Here is a 20,544-nt window from a genome sequence, read left to right as displayed (position 1 = left end):
GGACTTGACTACCAAAATGCTGGCCTAATTCTAGTGTTTGTCTTGCATATCGGAGGCACTTACAAAAGGAAATCAAGCTAAAAATTCTAGAAGTATAGGTTAGCTCTGATAAAAGGTATAGTCTTATATAGGGAAGGATTCTATATCCAATACGTGAGGTTCACATGAACTTTTCCTTATATAGAAGTTTTTCTATACTAAGCTATCTCTCGTCTCTTAAATGACTTTCTAGGGAATAACCCAAAACCTTGGATTCGTGATCAAATCTATACAGGGTGGATAACCTGTGGTAACCAGTAATTGTGTATGACTAGTATTTGTAATTTTTGGACAAGGCAACACTAGCCTGACTGGATAACCTATGGTGGCAGCAAGATTGAGCACCGTCCCACTATGCAATACCAGTGTGGCTGTGGCTGAACAAAACCTTCCTGAACCTCTGGATCGTTCTACGATTGTTTGGAGTGGCCAACTATCTCCTGACTTGAACCACCTGACTTATGAGGTGTTTTAAAGGACAAAGTGTATCGACATCACATACACAATTTGACCGAACCATGGGAAGCTATCACAGAAGAGTTCCACATGATACCAATAAGAGTGTCAAACAGTGAAATCGTTGCTCCGTCTGCATGCACGTATCGATCAGGATGAATTTGTGGACCCTGCCATTAAGAATAAAATTCTATTAAGGAAAGGCGAGATTAATGTAGTTCAATTTTATGTTGCTAGTTTCTTTATCGCATCCTGAAACTCAATTATGAGTCACCCTGTATATACAAAACTATTTACAAAGTTTCAATCAACTGACTATACTGCGTACTCGAATTCCACAGGGCTCCAACCTAGGTCCGGTATTGTTTCTTTTATTCATTAACGATCTCCCTGATCACATATTAACAAATTGCTCTTTGCGGATGACAATATACGCCAGGACAGACCATCCATGACAACTTAGAACATGACTTAGAAACTATTGCAAACTGGTGTTCTCTTAATAAACAGTGTAAACAAATGTATTTTATCGTTTACTAGAAACAAAAATATAGTTTATTCATTTAATCAGATCGTATTAAACAGATTAAATTCAGTGAAAGATCGAGGTTACGAAACCCGATATGTTGATACGAAACTAACACTTAATGATCATATAGTGAACATAGTTAATGAATCAAATTTTAGGTTGCATAATTGAACGGGAAAGGATTTTAATATCACCACACTAACAAAAATGTATTACTCTTATGTCCAATCAAAACTAATATGCTGCTGTGATCTGGAACCCATCGTAACAATACCGAAACCAACTCGAAAAAGTCCAATTCAAATTCATCAAATACTTAGTATACAAGAGTACTGGAATCTCCATCTGACGAAAACTATCTTACATTAATAGACAACTTCTGTATCCCTACACTAGAACAAAGGCGAAATGTGGTAGATCTGATCTTTGTAAAATAGTACAACATGAGTTTAATTGTACAGATCTGATAACACTAAATTTATGTCCCGACACTTAAAACTTGTTGAAAACTGGCCTGTTCTATTGCAAAAAGGCAAGGATCAACGTATTATTGAAGTCACCAATGTGGGGAATATGCTCTTATAAATTATGTATCGAACAACGAAATTGGTAATGTAATATGAACTAATATGTTCAAGAAAATTATTTTAAGTTTATTTTGTAATGCACCAACACTATAATTGGGCTTTTTCTGTTGTGTTGTTCACAAATATATGGAATTAAAACTAGATCCGGCCTTTCCCAACATATATACAGTGTCATTTACATACTCAGGATTAGAATAAATGAATTATATTTTTTATGTATCACGATAAAATCTGGCAAGTTACTCCAAGCGTCACTTGCACATATGGAAGGTGTGATGAATGAAATGATGGAATAAAGTGGGAGGAAACTGGAGAACTGAGAAAACAAGCACACTGTCCACCACAAAGTTCACTTGGCGCGAGCTGGGATCGAACCAGGGACCTCATGAATCAGAAGTGAACGCCCTACCACCTCTGTTCGTACAGCGTACTTAAACGCCCTCAGTTTATATTAAATAGATTAACAATTATGTCGTCGGTATTCCACTCGACCTAGTTAGTCTGAAGGGGAAATTGCTTTTTATCTAAGGCTAGAAGAAAATTTGCGATCTCAGAGATCGGTCGCTCCCATCTCCTTTCACTTGAATCTGCTACCCTCCCCAAATGATGCCCTTCCGACATTTACGACTAAGTTCGTTATAGCAGGTATTGAACTCCTAAGAGGAAATCAGGGGGGGAGGGCGAAATTAATGAAGTCTAAATTAAGTGAATAAACTTAGAAGTGAATTTCAGAACCTGAACGACAATTATGTCCAGAACCAATTAGTCCATTGATCGAGGGAGAATTGTTCATTTAAGGCGAGTCGCTCTTACCTAAAGTACCTCAAATTTAGTACGGTATACTATTGTATAAGGCTGGACTTCCTAAACTGTACAGCATACATGGAACTGAACTTATCCTTCGAGCACCTAAGGAGGACCGTAACCCTTTCCAAAGTATACACACGAACATCCTGTGGGGTGTGGCCATTGGAATTTCAACCGGAAGAAGCTGGCAGTTTTTTCGTTTTTTTCTTGGTCGTTACAAGGACACGTGTGAGTCTTCACTGGCTTCCCGAGAATCTTCACGAAGCTCACCCCATCACTTAAACGAATAGAGGGAGCTCTGTTGAACGACAAAAAAGTGGGGCAAAAACTGTCCCAACAACCAGACACATCAAATGATTCTTATATCTTAGTGAAACTACGTTCTTGGAACCAACTCTTCTAACTCGGCATGATTCAAAGCTTGGGAGTAACTTGTGCGTATCGAAAACCTGCGTGAAAATTACCACTGACATTTAGGGCAGCAGATAAATGGAAAGCACAACGACCCCATTTTTGACTTTTCAAATCTAACCTATATACAAAATTACAGTTATCTGCATCATCCATATGGAAAACAAGATAGAAGCAAGACCATTAGCTTTGATGTTGCCGACACAGGGCAAACATACTGCCCTGGAATTCTATATAAAAAAGTAACAGCCTAATTTCACTTTAGGCAATATTGCATATTTGATATTGAACTAGCAGCTCATGCTGTGGTATAAAATCTAAACATTATGCACAAGAGTCAATCTCAAGTCAGCAGAAGTTAAAAGATCCTACGCACAGCTAGTCAAGATCACTATGAAGCAGATCAACCTCCCCTCTTGAAATTTTACTTCATCTCACTTGTCAGTTTCAAATCACAGTTGTGATCTTTTGTTTCTCACTTCCTGACAACTTTACATTAGCACGGTAGTGATTCTGTAGTGAGAATAAACTTCCACTTGAAACATTTGCCCACGGGAGCACAGTTCGTGAGCACTCACCTTTGTGCAAGGAGAGTGGTTCGATCCCAGACTAGATTCATTCTCTACACAAACTGCTGTAGGAAGGAGGGTGGGACTGTTAGAATTGAACTAAAGATCCACACTAACCTTAATAAAATTATATGATTGCGGGGTCCGAAAGATTCACAATTTCTTTCCTTTGGTTTAATCAATCTTCGGCGCTATACCGGAAACAATTTTTGGGTGACTTATTCGTATACGTGTTCTTTGTCAGTTAGGCTACATACAGGTAGGAGACATGAGAAATAACATGAAAGCGTTCGACGTTCTCAGAAAAACAAACCTCACCCAAAGGTATGTATGCTAGCCAGTTTACCAGCAAGAATGAAATTGTCAAGCGGGGAAAGTTGGGTGGGAACAAGAAATACGCACAGTAAGTCATTTTCCGCACCTTATCCCTTTGAGAATCACTATGATTTATACATTTGAAAATTAAAAATGAACTGAGTTTAATGTCCCTCAATTCTGACCTTCAGGCTAAGGGCGACAAAGCAAGTGAGTGAAGGATTGGTGGAATGAGAAAGTGCGAGGAAACAAGTACCAAGGAAACCCACGGACACTGTTTACAAACTTACGTGGGGATCGAACCAGGGACCCCACACACCAGAAGTAAGCGCTTTACCACTGAGCCACAATGCTCCCATTTGTATATTTGATGAACAACGTATTAACTGCAACATTTAACAATGTGGATAACACTTAATACTCTACATTTCTCGCCCCACTGACACCGCGATATTATTCAGCATCACGTCATATAAACAATATTTAATATATAGAACTTAGTTTATACAAAACCTGTAACTCGACCCTACGCTACTCGTCCCTGAGCCCGTCCTTTCAAGCTGATCCACTACTGATCATTAATTCTATCAGTTTAGCCAAAGGAAATCAAAATTTTCCCATCGCATCCCTAACAGTTTTTATTAACCTCTGGAATTGGTCTTCTCAATCTTTCTGAAAGTTTAATACAAGTTGTATTATAAGCCCTGAAAAAACAGAATCTGCATTGTCAAAACTACTCCCATAAAAACAATTAAAAAAAAAAAGCGTACAAACGTAAGTTCTGTCCAACTCTCACTGTCCTGAAAACTACCCTAGCCTACTACGAAGGCTAAATTACTAAAATTGCAACGCTGTGTCACGCAGAGAATTCTTTTACTGAATCGAAGTAAATACTATTCAGCATGTCAAATCGCTTAACACAAGAAATCTGAAGTACGACTCAGTCAGGACTGCTATTTCCACACTTTAGCTTCTATTGATCACTCTTTAATAGCCTTTACAATTACGTCACTTGGATGCACAATACTATTATGCCATTATAACTTTCGCAAATCTTACGATTTACACATTTCCTAAATAAGGACGGGGGAAATTACAATTTTAGAAGTTTGCGCTATAGCTCAGATTTGTCGAACTTTCCTTACCCTTGAGAGAACCCTTATTTAATGCTTTCAGGTCACATCCAATCATAGCAACTGCTTGGAAGGAGATGCTAAATGTGATGCTATCCAAACGCTATGGCGCATAAAAATATTGGAACTCTCCTGAAATAGTTTTCCCGATTCCACAACAAATACACAAGTTCCTCCAGATCTCCATACCATAGAGAGACAAGAGTGTCATATCGGAATCTACCTGTGTACTGAGAACTTGTGAAAGTTCTTATATGCAGAGTCCCTAAACCCGCAACCATTCCTGTAGGTTGAATATCTAGTTTGCGTAGCTGCGATCCACAAGAGAAATTACCCTACTACTGCTCCACTGGGGCCCCGGTCATTTAGTGGAGCGCTTACCTCTGGTGCGACGGGTCCCAACAACTCTCGTCCCCACTGCTTCACCTATCTCCTACCGAAAGGTGTAACTGAGGGACAAAACTAGACACTTCATGTATTGTCATGTTTTATCGGCTTAGTAGCTCCCTCATCTAAATATCTACGTTGATATATGTGATATCCTGCCTATTAATACCCTATCTCGTACATACCCTACGTTATGAACGAATACATTGGTCAAGATACTTCAAGGTCTAGCAACACGTTCTCAATTTGAGATAAAACACCGTAAAACTTACGGTATTAAAAATTAAAAACTACATAGGCTTAGTTTCTACCACAAATATTTGCACGATGTAGAAAAAAAACTACACTGCCTACGTTCAAAAAAATTACTGCATGGAATTTGAAAATAACGCAACGTGGGATCTGCTAGAATGCAGAACCCGCAAACCAACAAGTCTTACGACCTACCATAGCACTCAAGAATTTAAAAGAGCAAGTAGGATTAGCGAAGAAAGTCATATAGCCTTGTACAGTGCTATTATTAGTCACCACTGTAACACTCAAAATACTAAGGAAAAAGTAAATCCTAGAAAACTCCCAATGCAAAGTACCCAACAGTGCCGTACCGTGGAAAATCAGCGACCGGAGTGAGTATATGACAGCGCCCCCCAAACACACATGCCAAGTAATTTTTCCTATCCTTTTCCCTTTTTCTCTCCTGAATTTTGCGCCCCCTTATTTCGTCGCCCCGCTCGCCCCCCTCAAGGCACGATACTGGTACCCAACGAATGTTACTTAAGAAGTCAGAAGTGCTACAACAGCAAAATCGAAAGAACTTTCCCTCGCAAAGAAACACGAAAAAAATCCGCAACTCATCAGTAACGATACCAACATTAATTTCTTGGGGGGGGGGGGGGGTCCGTAATATGTTGAATCCCTCTTGTTAAAAATTCAGAAAACTTGAGGACTGGATAAATCGTGATGGTTATATAAAACTTAACTGTAGAACTTCAAGACTAAACAGACCCAAAAGCTCTAGATGTGCAGCCTTTAAGTGTATTATATAAATCTACGCATTTCTCTTGTTTTAATTTTATTTTGTTTCAAAAAGACTGTATGGAATATTTTGAGGTAAAAATACTACATACAATTTTGCTAGTTATTTGTGTATTTTTTTAAAACAAGTGTTTACTTTTAGGGTTGGCTGGTTTACACCAACTTTTTTTTAATAGCTGGTTTAAACTAAAAAAAATAAAAACTAAAAATGCGAATCGTGTAAACTTCATGGTGACGTTTCCACATATCAAACCATATGCATTAGTTTTATTTCCTTTTCATCTTTTAATCAAGGTTGCCATGTTCAATTCTCGGTCGAACCACTACCCTTCTTTCATGCGTAAACCAAGCAGCGGTTCGGGATGTCACTAAGCGAAAGTCTTCTTGATAACCTCGGCATTACGTAAGGATGTTAAGCCTAAACATACGAAACGAAACCAAATTGTTCCTGCATGCCTGAATGCCTGTTTTATAAAGAATCCAGGGTTGCTTAAATATATTGATAGAAATTGGCAAAATTTATCGATTGCCTACGTAGCTTCCAACATTAGCTTGGATTGGAGTTTCAATGATATCTACATACTACATTTGTAATTTAATGCCTCAGTCTTAGCGTGACCTTTAAATTTTACATGTAAAGCAATAACAGGATTTTCCCGTTTTACATTTCAAGTAATGACGGGATTTTCCCGATGGCTAGGGCGGGAGCTTCAAGAAATTTTCTGACCCGACGTCTTTAAGCTTATGGGACTTTTTCCAGGATAACCCCGTTGCTGCATAACACCACCAAAGCGAAAAACATTTCTGTGAATATGTAATATAAATACATAAAGCAAAATATCTAAATCAAAAAATCTGGTTTAAACATCCCAAAAAACGGATTTTTGGAATTTTCAAAAACAACCATGGTTCTTACCAACTCTGCTTACTTTTGTACATAGGAGGTTAAAAAATTCTTATATACGTTGGTTAATCTTTTGGAATTTATAATGGAAATATGTTGAAGTAAAATTGTTTAAAATATATTTTCGAAATTCATGGTTTATTTCCGAGGTTTTATATTATCAGCATCAACCACTAATTAAATGACTTAGAGAAGCGAAACAGTCTGCTTTATCAATTTAAAGCAAAATTTTGAAAAAGTCCAAAATTTCCCAAGCAAAGAAGCGAAGCAGAAAAAAACAGTTTTTTCCACAAAAAAGCCGCTTTTTTCCGAGCCCTTGCATCTCTACTAACAACTTAACTCTTACGAATGCTTCGTCCAATATCAAAGTAGTTAAATCGAACTTAAATCCATATTTTATGTAGGGCTATTCAAGTCAGTCAGTCAGTCAGTCAGTCAGTCAGTCTCTCTCTCTCTCTCTCTCTCTCTCTCTCTCTCTCTCTCTCTCTCTCTCTCTCTCTCTCTCTCTCTCCCTCCCCAACTTTTGAATTGCCACTCAGAATTTTACGAGAATAAATTTACACCTAATCCTGTGAAAAAGCAAATTGAAATATCCCTTTCGGCTGATATTTGGTATCTCCCCCAATCTTGCACATAAGATTTAGTGTTACTTTACAAAATATAGCTGAGCTAGGAACAGCTGGCGAAGGGAGTTAGAAGTCCCCAGGGCCCTTGTGCTTCTGTCACAATTTAGACAAAAACAAGGTACTCTTCAGGAACCATGAAAAGAGTTGGAAGAGATACTAAATGGCATCCTTTCTCCGCTGAAATCCGGGACATTTAAGTGTCCCGAAAAATATTTTCGAGACTCAGATCTAGATTCCGTGACTGTCCCAGATTTTCCGGGACGAATGGCAACCCTACACTGGGGCCTCACAGCTGTTTTCTTTGGTGCAGTTGACCCTGGTTCGACTCCCAGCGAAACCTCGTTGGTTCGAATCTCATGTTAAGCTGTAGATTAAAAAGAGCCTCGCTGCTGAAAGGTACACTAATCTAGAACAGCTGAATCAGCCAAGTCATTGCCTTAATTGGGCAAACATTTAGGCATTAGCCAGAATATTCTGAACATTCAGATCAATATTAGAGGTATACGAGATGCGCTAAAGAATACTAAGCATACACAAAGAAACTGCAAGTAGGAGATCTGTCATGTGGGAAACTAGATTCTTCACATGAACTGTTACCTTTATTAGTATATTAGAATACAACTGATTTGTCCTTCCAAACTGATGCACATCTGACTTACATTTTAGTAAAGTCAAACTGCCACTTTGACCACTTCAGTGGAGTTGCCACGGCACAAAACTGAGCACTGCAAGAGATCTCGACCTGCAACACGTCTTGAGCTATCGATAGGTAAGCAGTAAGGAAAGTAGACTATTCCTGAATATCATTCTTCTGAAAATTGGATTATGAGATCAAACCAATCACCCATACTGAGACAGACTGGTCTCAGGAGGCGTAAATAAGGGCCCCGTAGTCCCCGCAACACAGGAGGCCCTACTCGTGAAGGTAGATACAAAAGGGGCCCCACACCATGCGGTCTGGCCTCCTAAGCCTTTAGTTACGCCACTGGCTGGTCGAACAGTAAGCGAAATATCCCGCAAAAGAAAGCAAATCGCGAGAAAATTTCCTAAAACCAATTTCAAGGCCTCGACCATTTTACCTCGTGATGAGGAGAATCATTAAAACCTGATCAACGTATTCTGGCATCTCTCATATGTATTGCTAAACTTCCTTGAAGCAGGTACTTATGGTTCAGTGGTGAAACACTTCTACAGGTCGGGAACAAGTTTAAAGGAGGTAGCATATACCCCCTACACACACACACACACACACACATGCATGCCTGCATAAATACACAAAATTAAGCCTCAATCCTGTTAGGCATGAACATAGGTGGATTTTAAGGCAAAGTGACCCCATGACATGGGGAATAATCGAATTAGAGAACTTTTTCAGGGAGAGTTGAGTCTTAAGTCCTCGGGGGGAATTAGTCCCCCTGCATCAACTCGTTCAAAGTCCGTAGCAAACAACTGATATGAAGACCCCAAAAAATATTATAGACGAGACTAATTTCAATTCCCGAAAAATTCAAGGTCAATTCAAATATCGCACGTAAGCAAGCAAACATTCCAATCCAGTCGTTCTTTCAGAAATAAAAGTTACGGAAAAGGCACTCAATATCCTGGGGGAGCACTGAGCTCCGGGGGCAGTGCCCTCCAAAAACGTCTGGAAGAAAATGCCCCAATCAGAGATGCACGTGGACTGCGCTCTCTAGCGGGTAACCGCCCCCCAAATCTTCATTCAGGTGAATATGAAACTACCCTATTCGGCATACACACACACACACACACACACACACAAAAGCTACTTTACCTCCGAAATTAAAGATAATGCAGCCAAAGCCCCCCCTAGGGTGTATACTAAAATTCCAAAATGAAATTTCGTGACTTTTTCTTTACCAAATCAAAATTTCCTAATATTTTCTAGAGCAAATTTGGGTGAGAATTAGGCCGAATTTTCATCCATGCGATTAAAACGTACTTTGCTTGCGATTTGGTAGCGTCTAAAGCCGATCATAGACGTTTTTGGTGAACTTTGACGTTTTATAGAACAAAATTTTCCAATCTGTACTTACATTTGAAGTTTAAAAAAAAATAGTGACCCAAAAGCTAGATTTCGTGACTTTCATGACCATTTTCTGATTTCGTGACATTCGTGGCCGATAGACCCTGTCCCCCTCCCAATTTTTACATTCAACATGCAATCAACGCACAAAATTACTGAAAAATCTTCACACTACAAAATGTGGGCACGTCTCATCGCATATTGGATCCTCTATAAACATCTGTGTTACAAAGGAAGAGCTGGCCGCGACCAACACATTGAGAACCACGCTAAAAAGCAGGAGGGGGGGGGGTCCTGAATTAAATACCAGTCAAAATTCATTTCATATCAGTATTTAGCACGAACATTTTAGCAACAAGACAAATACAATAGGAATTCGGGACAGGCAGGAATTTAAAAAAAAAAAAAAAAATACTAAAATATATACCGACACGTACGTCATACTGGTTCATTCAGTGCGTAAATATACTCATTACGAATCTGGCAAGTATATATATATACATTTATTAGTACGCTAGGTTAAAATACATAGTTACTTGTTGAAAAAAATATGATTCAAAATTATTTCCGTATCTTAACAATTAAATTCCGTAAACTTCATGGAAAATAAACTACATAAAGAAAAACCGACTTTTACCGTCATTCCTAAAGAAGAAAAAAATGTTAGACTGGTCCAACTCGTTTCAACAGGTTATATCGGCGACTTGTTGCTACCGGCTAGAATTCGAACTAAGTTACACTGTAAGGCAGGAAGAAACAAGCCGGCTTCCAGTAAAAGAGGGATAAAGAAGGAAGAGAACCAACAATATGTTTCGGAAGTATCGTCACCCTCTAAGAGAGACTATTGATCGCGCGCCAGTTGAAACGATTGGGGGAAGGTCGTGCAGGGGAGAAAATGTACGGACTTCTGACTCGTCGCGCCCTATACAATTTCCCCAGTTCATAAAGTTTCCTCTCTCTCACTGCCCCACCCTAAAAATAACCATGGCTGCCCTTTTTTTTTTCTCAATTCAACAACAGAAAAAATAAAGAAAAAAAATGTCAGGCTAACACTTACCATGCTTTGACTCGTATGAGAACTTCACCCTCTCCGGCACTAGGTTCTGGCTTTTTTTGAAGTTTGACAGATTTCAGTCCGCCAAAGCCGGTAAGTACAACTGCTCGCATTTCCTTCGGAGGCTCTCCATTCTTTTTTTCCTCAGCTGCAGTATCCTCTTCCTTCTTTTCAACATCATTTTCCTCTGATGTTGGGGCATTTGCCTCATTTTCTTCGGGCTTAGTAGCCTCCTTCGTAACGTTCTCTTGATCTGCCATCTCTCGCACACTCCACAACACGGAATAACAGTTCCGTAACAGGTGCTCGTCAACTAAAACTTTCACACATGTTCTCTGCCGCGTAAGAATATAGTTCCGCTCATAAATGACGTGTAATTTCATCAAATGCACTGCAACTAATAGTTTTAAAACATAAAATAGTATTGAAATGTAAATATTAGATTATTTGTTAAGACAACTGATTTTGTTAAGCGTTAAATTTATCAATATGTTTGGCGGAGTGTTACGTCGGCTACACACCCCCGCGAAAGACCGCGTTATTCATGGGGCGTCTTTTTACTCATCCATTCGTCGTCTGCTTGAGACAATGGGGCATGACAGTTTGTGTCCAGTTGATAAGAATAAATTAAACATGCGGTACTAAATAGGATTAATGATTTAATTAAGAGTGAATGTAATAGTAAAAGAGAAAATAAGGTTTAAAGCATGCAACACAACTAACATATGGAACGTTTATAACTAGTTAGCCGGCGACTACTTCAATAATAAAGAAAAAAAAAATCAACGGCCATCGATCTCTTGCAAGCAATACATTGAATATGCTCTTTTTTTTTTATTTTTTTTTAAAAGAATAAGTTTGATAAGGAATAAAATGTAATTCTTTAATTATGAACTGGATTTAACAACCATATTGCAAATGTCCAATTTTATACGTCTAAGGGAGGAAAAAGAAAGAAAGAAAAAGAAGTTCGGGTCACAAAATGTCACATACTAGAGCATGCCCATGTCATCAGAAGCTTCCGTATGGAACGATTTACCTGAAAAATGAATGATTTCTTTTACGAGTAACGCCACATGTGTACCCTTTATGTAAATTGAAATCTATATATTATTTATTTTTTAACCCAAAATATCGATATTTGTTTATTTCTATCTTGTACTCGTTTCTCAGAGAGATTTCCCTTTCTAGTCGACTGATTAAATTCCCGGTTTGGGTACTTACCTCTGATCCAAATGCAGCAGAGTTTCTTTTAGGGATTCTTCCAGGACCGGAGTGAGCTCCTTCGTGGCTAAGCGGTTAGCGCACTAGCCTTTGGCGTGGGAGACCCGGCTTCGATTCTCGGTGGGAGCTCATGTGGTTTGGATTTTACGTTAATCAGTAGGTCCCGTTTTATATAGCCTCGCTGCTGAAAGGGACGTTAAACTCAAACCACCTCTTCCACGCAGGGGCGGATCCAGGGGGCGATCGGGGCGATGCCCCCCCCAGAAGAGGAAACTTTCTTATTTTATATATATAAATAAAAGCCATCCCAAAGTTTGGAGCCCTTAAAAGTAGCAGTATGACAACCCACCACCACCCCCAGTAGTCGGTCCTGGATCCGCCCCTGCTTCCAGGACCAGATGTGGTTATGGTCAACGTCCTCTCCCCTCCCTTCTTGCATGAATTGCGATTACATGTTATTCTTTAAAATGAAATGAAATTTGAAGTTGAACGTATCCTCTTTATAGGCTAAAGGAGACATTATTAATAATAATAATAATAAAAGTGGAATCTTGCAGTTTAACGTCCCATGCTCCTTAGGCTAAGTTAGACGGATGATTAAGGCTTTCAATCTTAGGATGATTAAGGCTTCAATCCATCATCTTCAATCATTATGGAAGAATCAGTGGAATGGAAATGTGGGAAGAAACGGGAGTACCTCGAAAAAAAAAAACAACGGACACGATGATATCCACCACAAACTAACTTGGCGGAGATCGAAATAGAGATCCACGTACCAGAGGTAGTCGCTCTGCTATTCATCCACTGTATTCCCAGCTGATTAATGAAAGTCAATGATTATCAAAGAATTAATAGAATATTTGTGTTGCTCACGAGACGAGACAAGTCGAAAAATGCCTTCTCATGTCCTCTTATAAACTTTGTAGAAGTTACATTTCGTTTGATTCTCGAAGAATTCTTTCTCTTCTTCTCAATCGTCTAGTCCCGAAAAATTCTTGTCTCATTTTGTAAATATCTGTACTAAATTTATGCCATGATCTTGTTCCTAAATTTCATCTAGAAATTAGCGGAGTCCTTTCGCGTCAAAAGAGGTCTACGAAGGATATGATATAACAACATTTTAAAAAATATTTATTTTGGGGGGAGGGGGTATATTGTGTAAGAATTTCGGCATGTTTAAACGTTGATAAATGCTTTTTGTTGTGTTCGTAGAATCACTTTATCAATTTATACTGTTTGTGTTACAAATCATTTAATACTAAAACAGTATTTTAGATCTAAGACTTAACTGAACCAGTGTGGCCATGACACTCATGAAATTTCTATTCTCGTCTCGAAAAATAAAATGAAATCTTTGAGTTTTACGTCCCGCGTTTATGCCGGTTAGACTAAAGGAGACGGTGATGATGAGAAATGAATAAAATGCTGGAATGAAGAATGTGGGAGGAAACGGGAGAACCCTGAGAAAACCCACGAGCACGATGTTTGTCCACCATAAAGTTCATAATGCGCGAGCTGGGATCGAACCAGGGACACCAAGCTCCGGAAGTGAACGCTCTACCACTGAGCCACCGCGACGTCCCTCATCTCGTTTCGAATTTTAAAATGTTCTTCTCATCTCATGGGCAACGCTGCCACATCTTGTTCTATAACGTTATCGTATATTAATCATCCAAATAAGAAATAAACAAACCTATCCCTTTTTAACGAGTTATAGTTACGTACGCGCCTCTGGCGTGGGAGACCCGGATAAGAGTCCCGGGGAAGCTCATGTGGTTCGGATTCCACGTTAGGTCCAAGTCTCATATAGCCTCGCTGCTGAACGGGAACGTTACACTCAAAATCAACTCAACTCAACAAGTTATAGTTATAAGATATGGGCCTACATACTGTTTAATCTGAAGCTTGAATTATATACATTGCTCCGTATTGAACTGTGATCTCCTGTAAGAATGCTACAACAATTGGCCACATGTGAACGGAAAAGATTATATGGAGTATATAAATGTACTATTTAAAACAGAAATGCCTTTTCAGGTCTAACCTAAGTACTCCTGAAAATCTAAAACGTAAAGGTGACGCATGGTATCTTAGTTCATTCTGTCCTGATTCATGTACAGTGTGATTTTCTCTGTTTCTGTTATTATATCCATGGGCGGCGATTAGGGGGCGGCAAAGAGGGCAGTTGCCCCACTTTTCTGAAATGGCCTATTAATGTATATAGTTTCAACCAGGGAAATTTGTATATTAACATTGATATACAAATATTCAGATCATGTCTTGCCCCCCCCCCCCACACACACACACTTTTAACGTCCAATCGCCGCCACTGATTGTATCAACTATTTCTCTATTCATTTGCAATCATCCGTCTTCATTAGTCCGAAGGAAATAAACAAGGGGCTGTTTTCTTCCCATTATTTGCGATAATCAATTGCAAACGTTCAGGTTGTACGCTATGCTGTCTTCTGCTTAAAAGTAATGGAGTTACTGACCTATTAAATAATTAACACGTTAGGCTATTTCAGAATATTTGTTCACAGCACTAGTCTAAAGCCACGTTTACACAAGAGTAAGCGCTTGCACGTTTCAGTACTGCTTCTGCGTCTCCTGAGAAACATATTTACAGTCACTGGCGCAAATCCCGGGACTTAAGGGAGACATGTCCCATCCTGGAGCTGGGGGACTGTCCCCCAAATAATAGGATTTGAAATGTGTTTTGAGGGAGAAATGTGATGATTTGTGTCCGATTGCCACAAAGGAAAGTTAGATGAAATTGATCCCTTCATACGACAACTCTGCTGCTTTGAACTTTCACATCATTGTTTTTCAACTTAAATATTTTGAACATGGATTTAATATACATATACATACACACACACACACACACACACACACACACACACACACACACACACATATATATATATATATATATATATATATATATATATATCGGGTTTGCAAAATGAGTGTTACAACTCTTGGGAGGTGATTCCTGCCACTGAGACAAGAAAAAAAGTTCTCTTGAAATTTCGGCTATCGGACATAGTTTCGGATCTACAAGCTGCCGAAAGCGTGGGAAAATGACTTCCGGACGCCAATAGTTCGGAAACCATCTAACGTAAAGAGGGTGGGTAAAAAATTAGTGAAGAAGTCATACCTGCAGTATTGAATTTTGCATGTTTCACAATCCTACCATGCACGCGCAAGGGATTCCCCAAACGAATGTAGGGAGTCCCGGATAATCTGCCAAATGAAAATTTGTCCAAATGGATATGAATTGACAGGGTTTCTACCAGGTAACAATAATCCGTTTGTATTAAGTCGATATCTCGAACAAATACAAAATGGCGGACACCTTCATGCCCGTTGTGTGGTTGCATAATCGCCAGGTACGGATGCTGGCCAACAGTGACGTTCTGAGTATTAAGTGTAGCGAAATTGTATTCAAATGCTCTAGAAAGACATCTGGAGTGTTGGTAGAGCACAACAGATGAAACAGCGTGATTCACATGTGTGGAAACACGTAACGAAATTGCCTAGAAAAATGCACTCATTCTAATAAACGTGAGTTTAAAGCGTCTGAAATGTAAGCAATAACATCAAGAACATGATAACCATTGCCAATTCACCAATAATGTTCCCTCAAACCGATGTAATATGATGTGTACGGTTGCATACCAATAAGGATGCAACAACAGAGGCCAAGTTGAAATTGTGCAAGGGTACTCACTAAGAAACTGGGTAAACTAAATGAATGTCACTAGTGGGATCGCATGATTGAAATGTGGCCAATGTGTGTGTTGATATCGACATGTAGTTAATGGACAAATAACATGTCACACTACTGCTGGGACACCGCTCCACGTGCGAAAAATAGGAAAATAAGTACTCGGGTCTTGAATCTGAGGCCGTGGGCTCCCAGTAGGATTGGAAACTGCGATCACGCGAGCAAAAGCGAGCGCTCTAGCCCTGAGGCTTCGAGGGAGCCTCACTTTCGCTGTATTCATTTCTTTGAGGAGTACATTTGACATGATGAGGTACGGACATTGTGTTGTTTTCAGAGTATTCAAATGGGTTCTCAAGATGACCTGTGACCTTGATCTGACAGTGACCTCTGACCTTGACACTTGATTGACGCATATTTGGTCGGCTTGCGACATAGAATCATACCATACAGGTTTTTCTTTGTTATCACTTCGATTTACGTTTTTCAGGCTCTCAGAATTTACCATTGCACTCCCATAAGGAAAAAAAATCGAATTTTGACCTTTGACCCTATATCTCTTCAATCTTTAGTATAAGTGACATGCTTCTATGACGAAACAAAACTTATGTCCTTCGTCTAAAGTAACTCCAAATTGCACGGCTTTACCTCATTCCACTTTTGCACAGTGAACAAATTAAATTGACACACGAATTAATCAACCCTCTGTGTATATATATATTATGGGAAAGATCTCCCCCCCCCCCAATGTTGAAGACAGATTTGCGCCGCTGTTTACAGTTATAGGCCGAGCAGCGTAAAATGTCCAGATTGTAGATTGCTTAAAATTAGATTGTAGTTTCTCTCTCTTTTTAAATATATAAAATATCGGTAGAATTATTATGCCGGAATGTGGAATTATTGAGTTGAACGTCCCTTTTAGCAGCGAGACCGTATGAAACGGGGCCTACTGATTAACGTGAAATCCGACCCAAAAGTGTAGGGATGCGCACGAGACAAGATTTGTGGCTGTCTCGTCTCGAAAATGTGCTGTAAAAGTGGTGTCTCGACTCGAAAAATGTATATTTCTCTATTAGAAGAGCCGTGTCTCGACTCGAATTTTGTCAGGAAATCCTGTCTCGACTCGTCTCGTGCGCATCCCTACAAAAGTGCGTACACAAATCACGTAGCCACGAAGGAGCTCGGTGTACAATTATAAATGTTTCGAACGTTTTAAAAATCTATCTTCATTGCAATGTTAGAATAATTCTGTAGGGTCTATGCAAAAGTGAACGAAGGAGTATTATTATTTAAAAGAAGACTATCGAAGTGTGTACTTGTCTCTTTCTAGGCAAGTTTTGCTGTTTGAAATGAATTAGGTCTATGACCGGGATTTGTGATTTGTTTTATGGCCGTATGCAACACCGAGTTGCGAAAAACATGATACAAGGAGTAAATGGGTCTAATCATCATTAGCCGGAACATTTAATGTAGATGTATAATACCGATAATAATAACAGTGGCGCCCGAAAAAAAATTCTAGTCATCTCCATAGTTGCTATATTATGTGTACATTTTTGTGAGCCAGGGGATGGGCCCACCCTGCTCTCCCCTTCGGGCGCCCATGAATAATAATATTAATAATGAATATGGCACATGGAACAACGTAGAGCGAAAGCAGCACACAACAAAGCAACCTATGATATTAAATAAATTACTAATTTCTATTTTATCCTCCTCTACACCCATATTATAGTAACAACGCATTATTCACTTCTTTTTAAACATCAAAAACCTGAGAAAGCGAAAAAAATGTCCTGGCTTTATAGCTTACGAAGGAATATGGGGCAAACCACTCAAACAGCTTTGTAAGGGGCTAAGGGGGGTGATATGTGGTTTTATAATACATCAGCTTTTATCCTTATCATCCTCTTTTTGGGGCTCTTCAAGTAGTTTTACGAGGTCGGGGTGGCTGTGGTAGAGCGTTTACCTCTTCTGTGTGGGGTCCATGATTCGTTTCCAGCTCGCGCCAAGTGGTTTTAAGGTGAACAAACATCGTGTGCGTAGGTTTTCTCGAGGTTAGTGATGGGCAATTGTCGAGTCGAGTCGAGTACAGGTTTAAGCCTGTCTCGACTCGACTCGAGAAAATGTTGTCTCGACTCGACAGTTTCTGTCTCGATCCGACACGAATTCGAGACGAGACGTCTCGAAATTCGAGCCAAGACAAAACATGAGCTAAAATATACGCACACATCGGCCAGAACATTATGACTACCTACCTAATTTTCAGTATGTTTACCTTTGGCACGGATAACAACGGCGTCGCGTCTTGGCATGGACGCGATGATCCTTGGTAGGTCGCTGGAGAAAGTTGGCACCACATGTGCGTACAGGTGACACAGATCATTCCCGTAAATTCCGGGGAGTGGGCGATGTGCTCTGACGTCACGTTCAATCACATCTCAGATGTGTTCAGATCCAGCGAGTTGGAGGGCCAGCACATTACTTGGGGGCACGGTGGCTCAGTGGTAGAGCGTTCACCTCCGGTGCTTGAGGTCCCTGGTTCGATCCCAGCTCGCGCCTTGTGGACTTTGTGGTGGACAAACATCGTGTTCGTGGGTTTTCTCAAGGTTCTCCCGTTTTCTCCCACTTTCTTCATTCCACCATTTCATTCATTTCTCATCATCACCGTCTCCTTTAGCCTATCCGGCATAACTGTGGGACGTAAAACTGAAATATTTCATTTCATTTTTTACAGCACATCACTTGGAACTCGCCACTGTGTTCCTCGAATCACTCTATCACACTTCTGGCCTTGTGACATGGTGCATTATCATGTCAAAAAATGCCACTACCATTGGGATACATGGTCGTCATGAAAGGGTGTACGTAGTCCAAGCAGTGTGCGATATGCCTCTGCCGTCATGGCGTCTTGTTCCACTAGACACATGGATGATTACGGGAATGTTCCCCAGAGCATAATTAAGCCGCCGCCAGCTTGTCTCCGTCCCTCAGTACAGGTGTCAAGGAGCTGTTTCCTTGGAACACGACGGATTCGCACCCTCCCATCGTCATGATGAAGATGGTATCGGAATTCATCAGACAATGCAACGCTCTACCACTGCGCCAAGGTCCAGTAGCGATGGTCGCTTGTTCATTTCAGTCGTAGTTGCCGATGTCGTGGTGTTAACATTCGCACATGGATGGGTCGTCGGCTGTGGAGGCCCATCGTTAGGAGTATTTGGTGCACTGTGTGTTCAGACACACTTGTACTTTGCCCAGCATTAAAGTCTGGTGTTAGTTTCGCCATAGTTCCTGCCTGTCCTGTTTTGCCAGTCTGCCAAGCCTATGACGTCCGACTTCAGTAATGACGTGGGAGGCGCCCAATCCCTCGACGTTTGGACGTCATTTCCCCTTGATTTCGTCACTTGTTGAAGATACTCCACCGCAGCACTCTTCGAACACCCGACAAGTCCTGCGGTCTCGGAAATTCTCGTGTCGAGTCTCCGGGCCATTACAATCTGCCCTCGGTCAAACTCATATAGATCGTGCGCCTTCCCCATTCTACACACGGCCAGCACTCTCATTGATACCACATGTACTGTGCGTGTGTCTGACGGCAGGCATTCCGCGTTCTGTACCTTTCTAAAGTAATAAATGCTGGAATTGGTTTCAAGGCTGTTTCTGAGTGAATACTTTCTTCAAAATAATGTAAAAAATTATAGAAAGATTTTCGAGACATTCGAATCGGGTCGAGTCGAGATTTGAGACATGTATCGACTAGTGCGCATCTCTACTCGAGAGTGTTCCGTTTTTTTCCACTTTCTTCATTCCATCATTTCATTCATTTCTCATCATCACCGTCTACTTTAGGCCCCACGGCATACTGTGGCACGTAAAACTCAAACTTTCGTTTCATTCTTTAAAACAGCTTTATATGGTATTGGGTGAACACAATCACACAGAAACACACTCAAATATTCCATCAAATGGAAGATTCTAGCACTCAATCTCTTATCCTTTCAGAACAAGTGTGATTTTGTTTATATTTTAATAATATGTTGCTCAAGGGGTGTTAAACCTCCGAAATCCCTTGTGTACCATTGCAATCACAGCCCCAGGAACACTCGCACCAAAGGTACACACGCTAACTACAGACAATACGGTAGCCCAAACTGTAAGAGTAAAATTAATTATTTCGTCTATCTTTGAAATTATTTTTAAATAAACTAAATTTCACGCTTTAGTTAAATCCATAATGAATTGGTCAATGTGCATTGATGCATCCCTCTTAAATCTATGGACAGGTACCTCAGACCACTCCTTAAATATTTGAGAATTGTTAAAAAAGAAAAGTGGTAAATCTCCTCTAGAACTCTAGTATATATCACTGTAAATTTGGGTGCTCTATCTTGTTCGCTTTTATGGTACCACGTGGTCGATTTTTGATCTAATTATTAATTTTTGAAGTGGGTTTATCACGTTATATGGTTATATAGTTGAGTAGGGCCCGTTGTCTTTTATAAAACATAGGTACAGGGGTACTTTTCTAAATTTTTGGGAGGGGTACATGGGACCATGCTTAAATTTTGAAATTGTCAAAAATTAAATTTGATGAATGTTTTTAGGACTCAAATATACACCACTGCAAATTTGGGTGGTCATGTTTGTCCTTTTCTGCAGGTAAAAAAAATCCAATTCGTATTGTCACGTTT

The 20,544-nt window shown here is 39.9% G+C and overlaps 1 protein-coding gene across 2 annotated transcripts in view; it reads right to left on the bottom strand.

The window, feature by feature from the left end:
- LOC145687403 (putative NADPH-dependent quinone oxidoreductase VAT1L) overlaps positions 1–11,196 on the bottom strand; it is a 126,057-nt gene extending 114,861 nt beyond the window's left edge. For both annotated transcript variants that reach the window (XM_081760862.1, XM_081760865.1), the window contains exon 1: positions 10,900–11,196. In XM_081760862.1, the coding sequence (XP_081616988.1) occupies positions 10,900–11,156 (257 nt within the window). In that variant the 5' untranslated portion in view covers positions 11,157–11,196. The remainder of the gene's footprint in view (positions 1–10,899) is intronic.
- Between the last annotated feature and the right edge of the window lie 9,348 nt (positions 11,197–20,544).

This window comes from Thermobia domestica, chromosome 1 (genome assembly GCF_964235325.1).
Source record: "Thermobia domestica chromosome 1, izTheDome1.hap1.1, whole genome shotgun sequence".
NCBI lineage: Eukaryota > Metazoa > Arthropoda > Insecta > Zygentoma > Lepismatidae > Thermobia > Thermobia domestica.
This window is presented reverse-complemented; position numbering and strand designations above follow the sequence as displayed.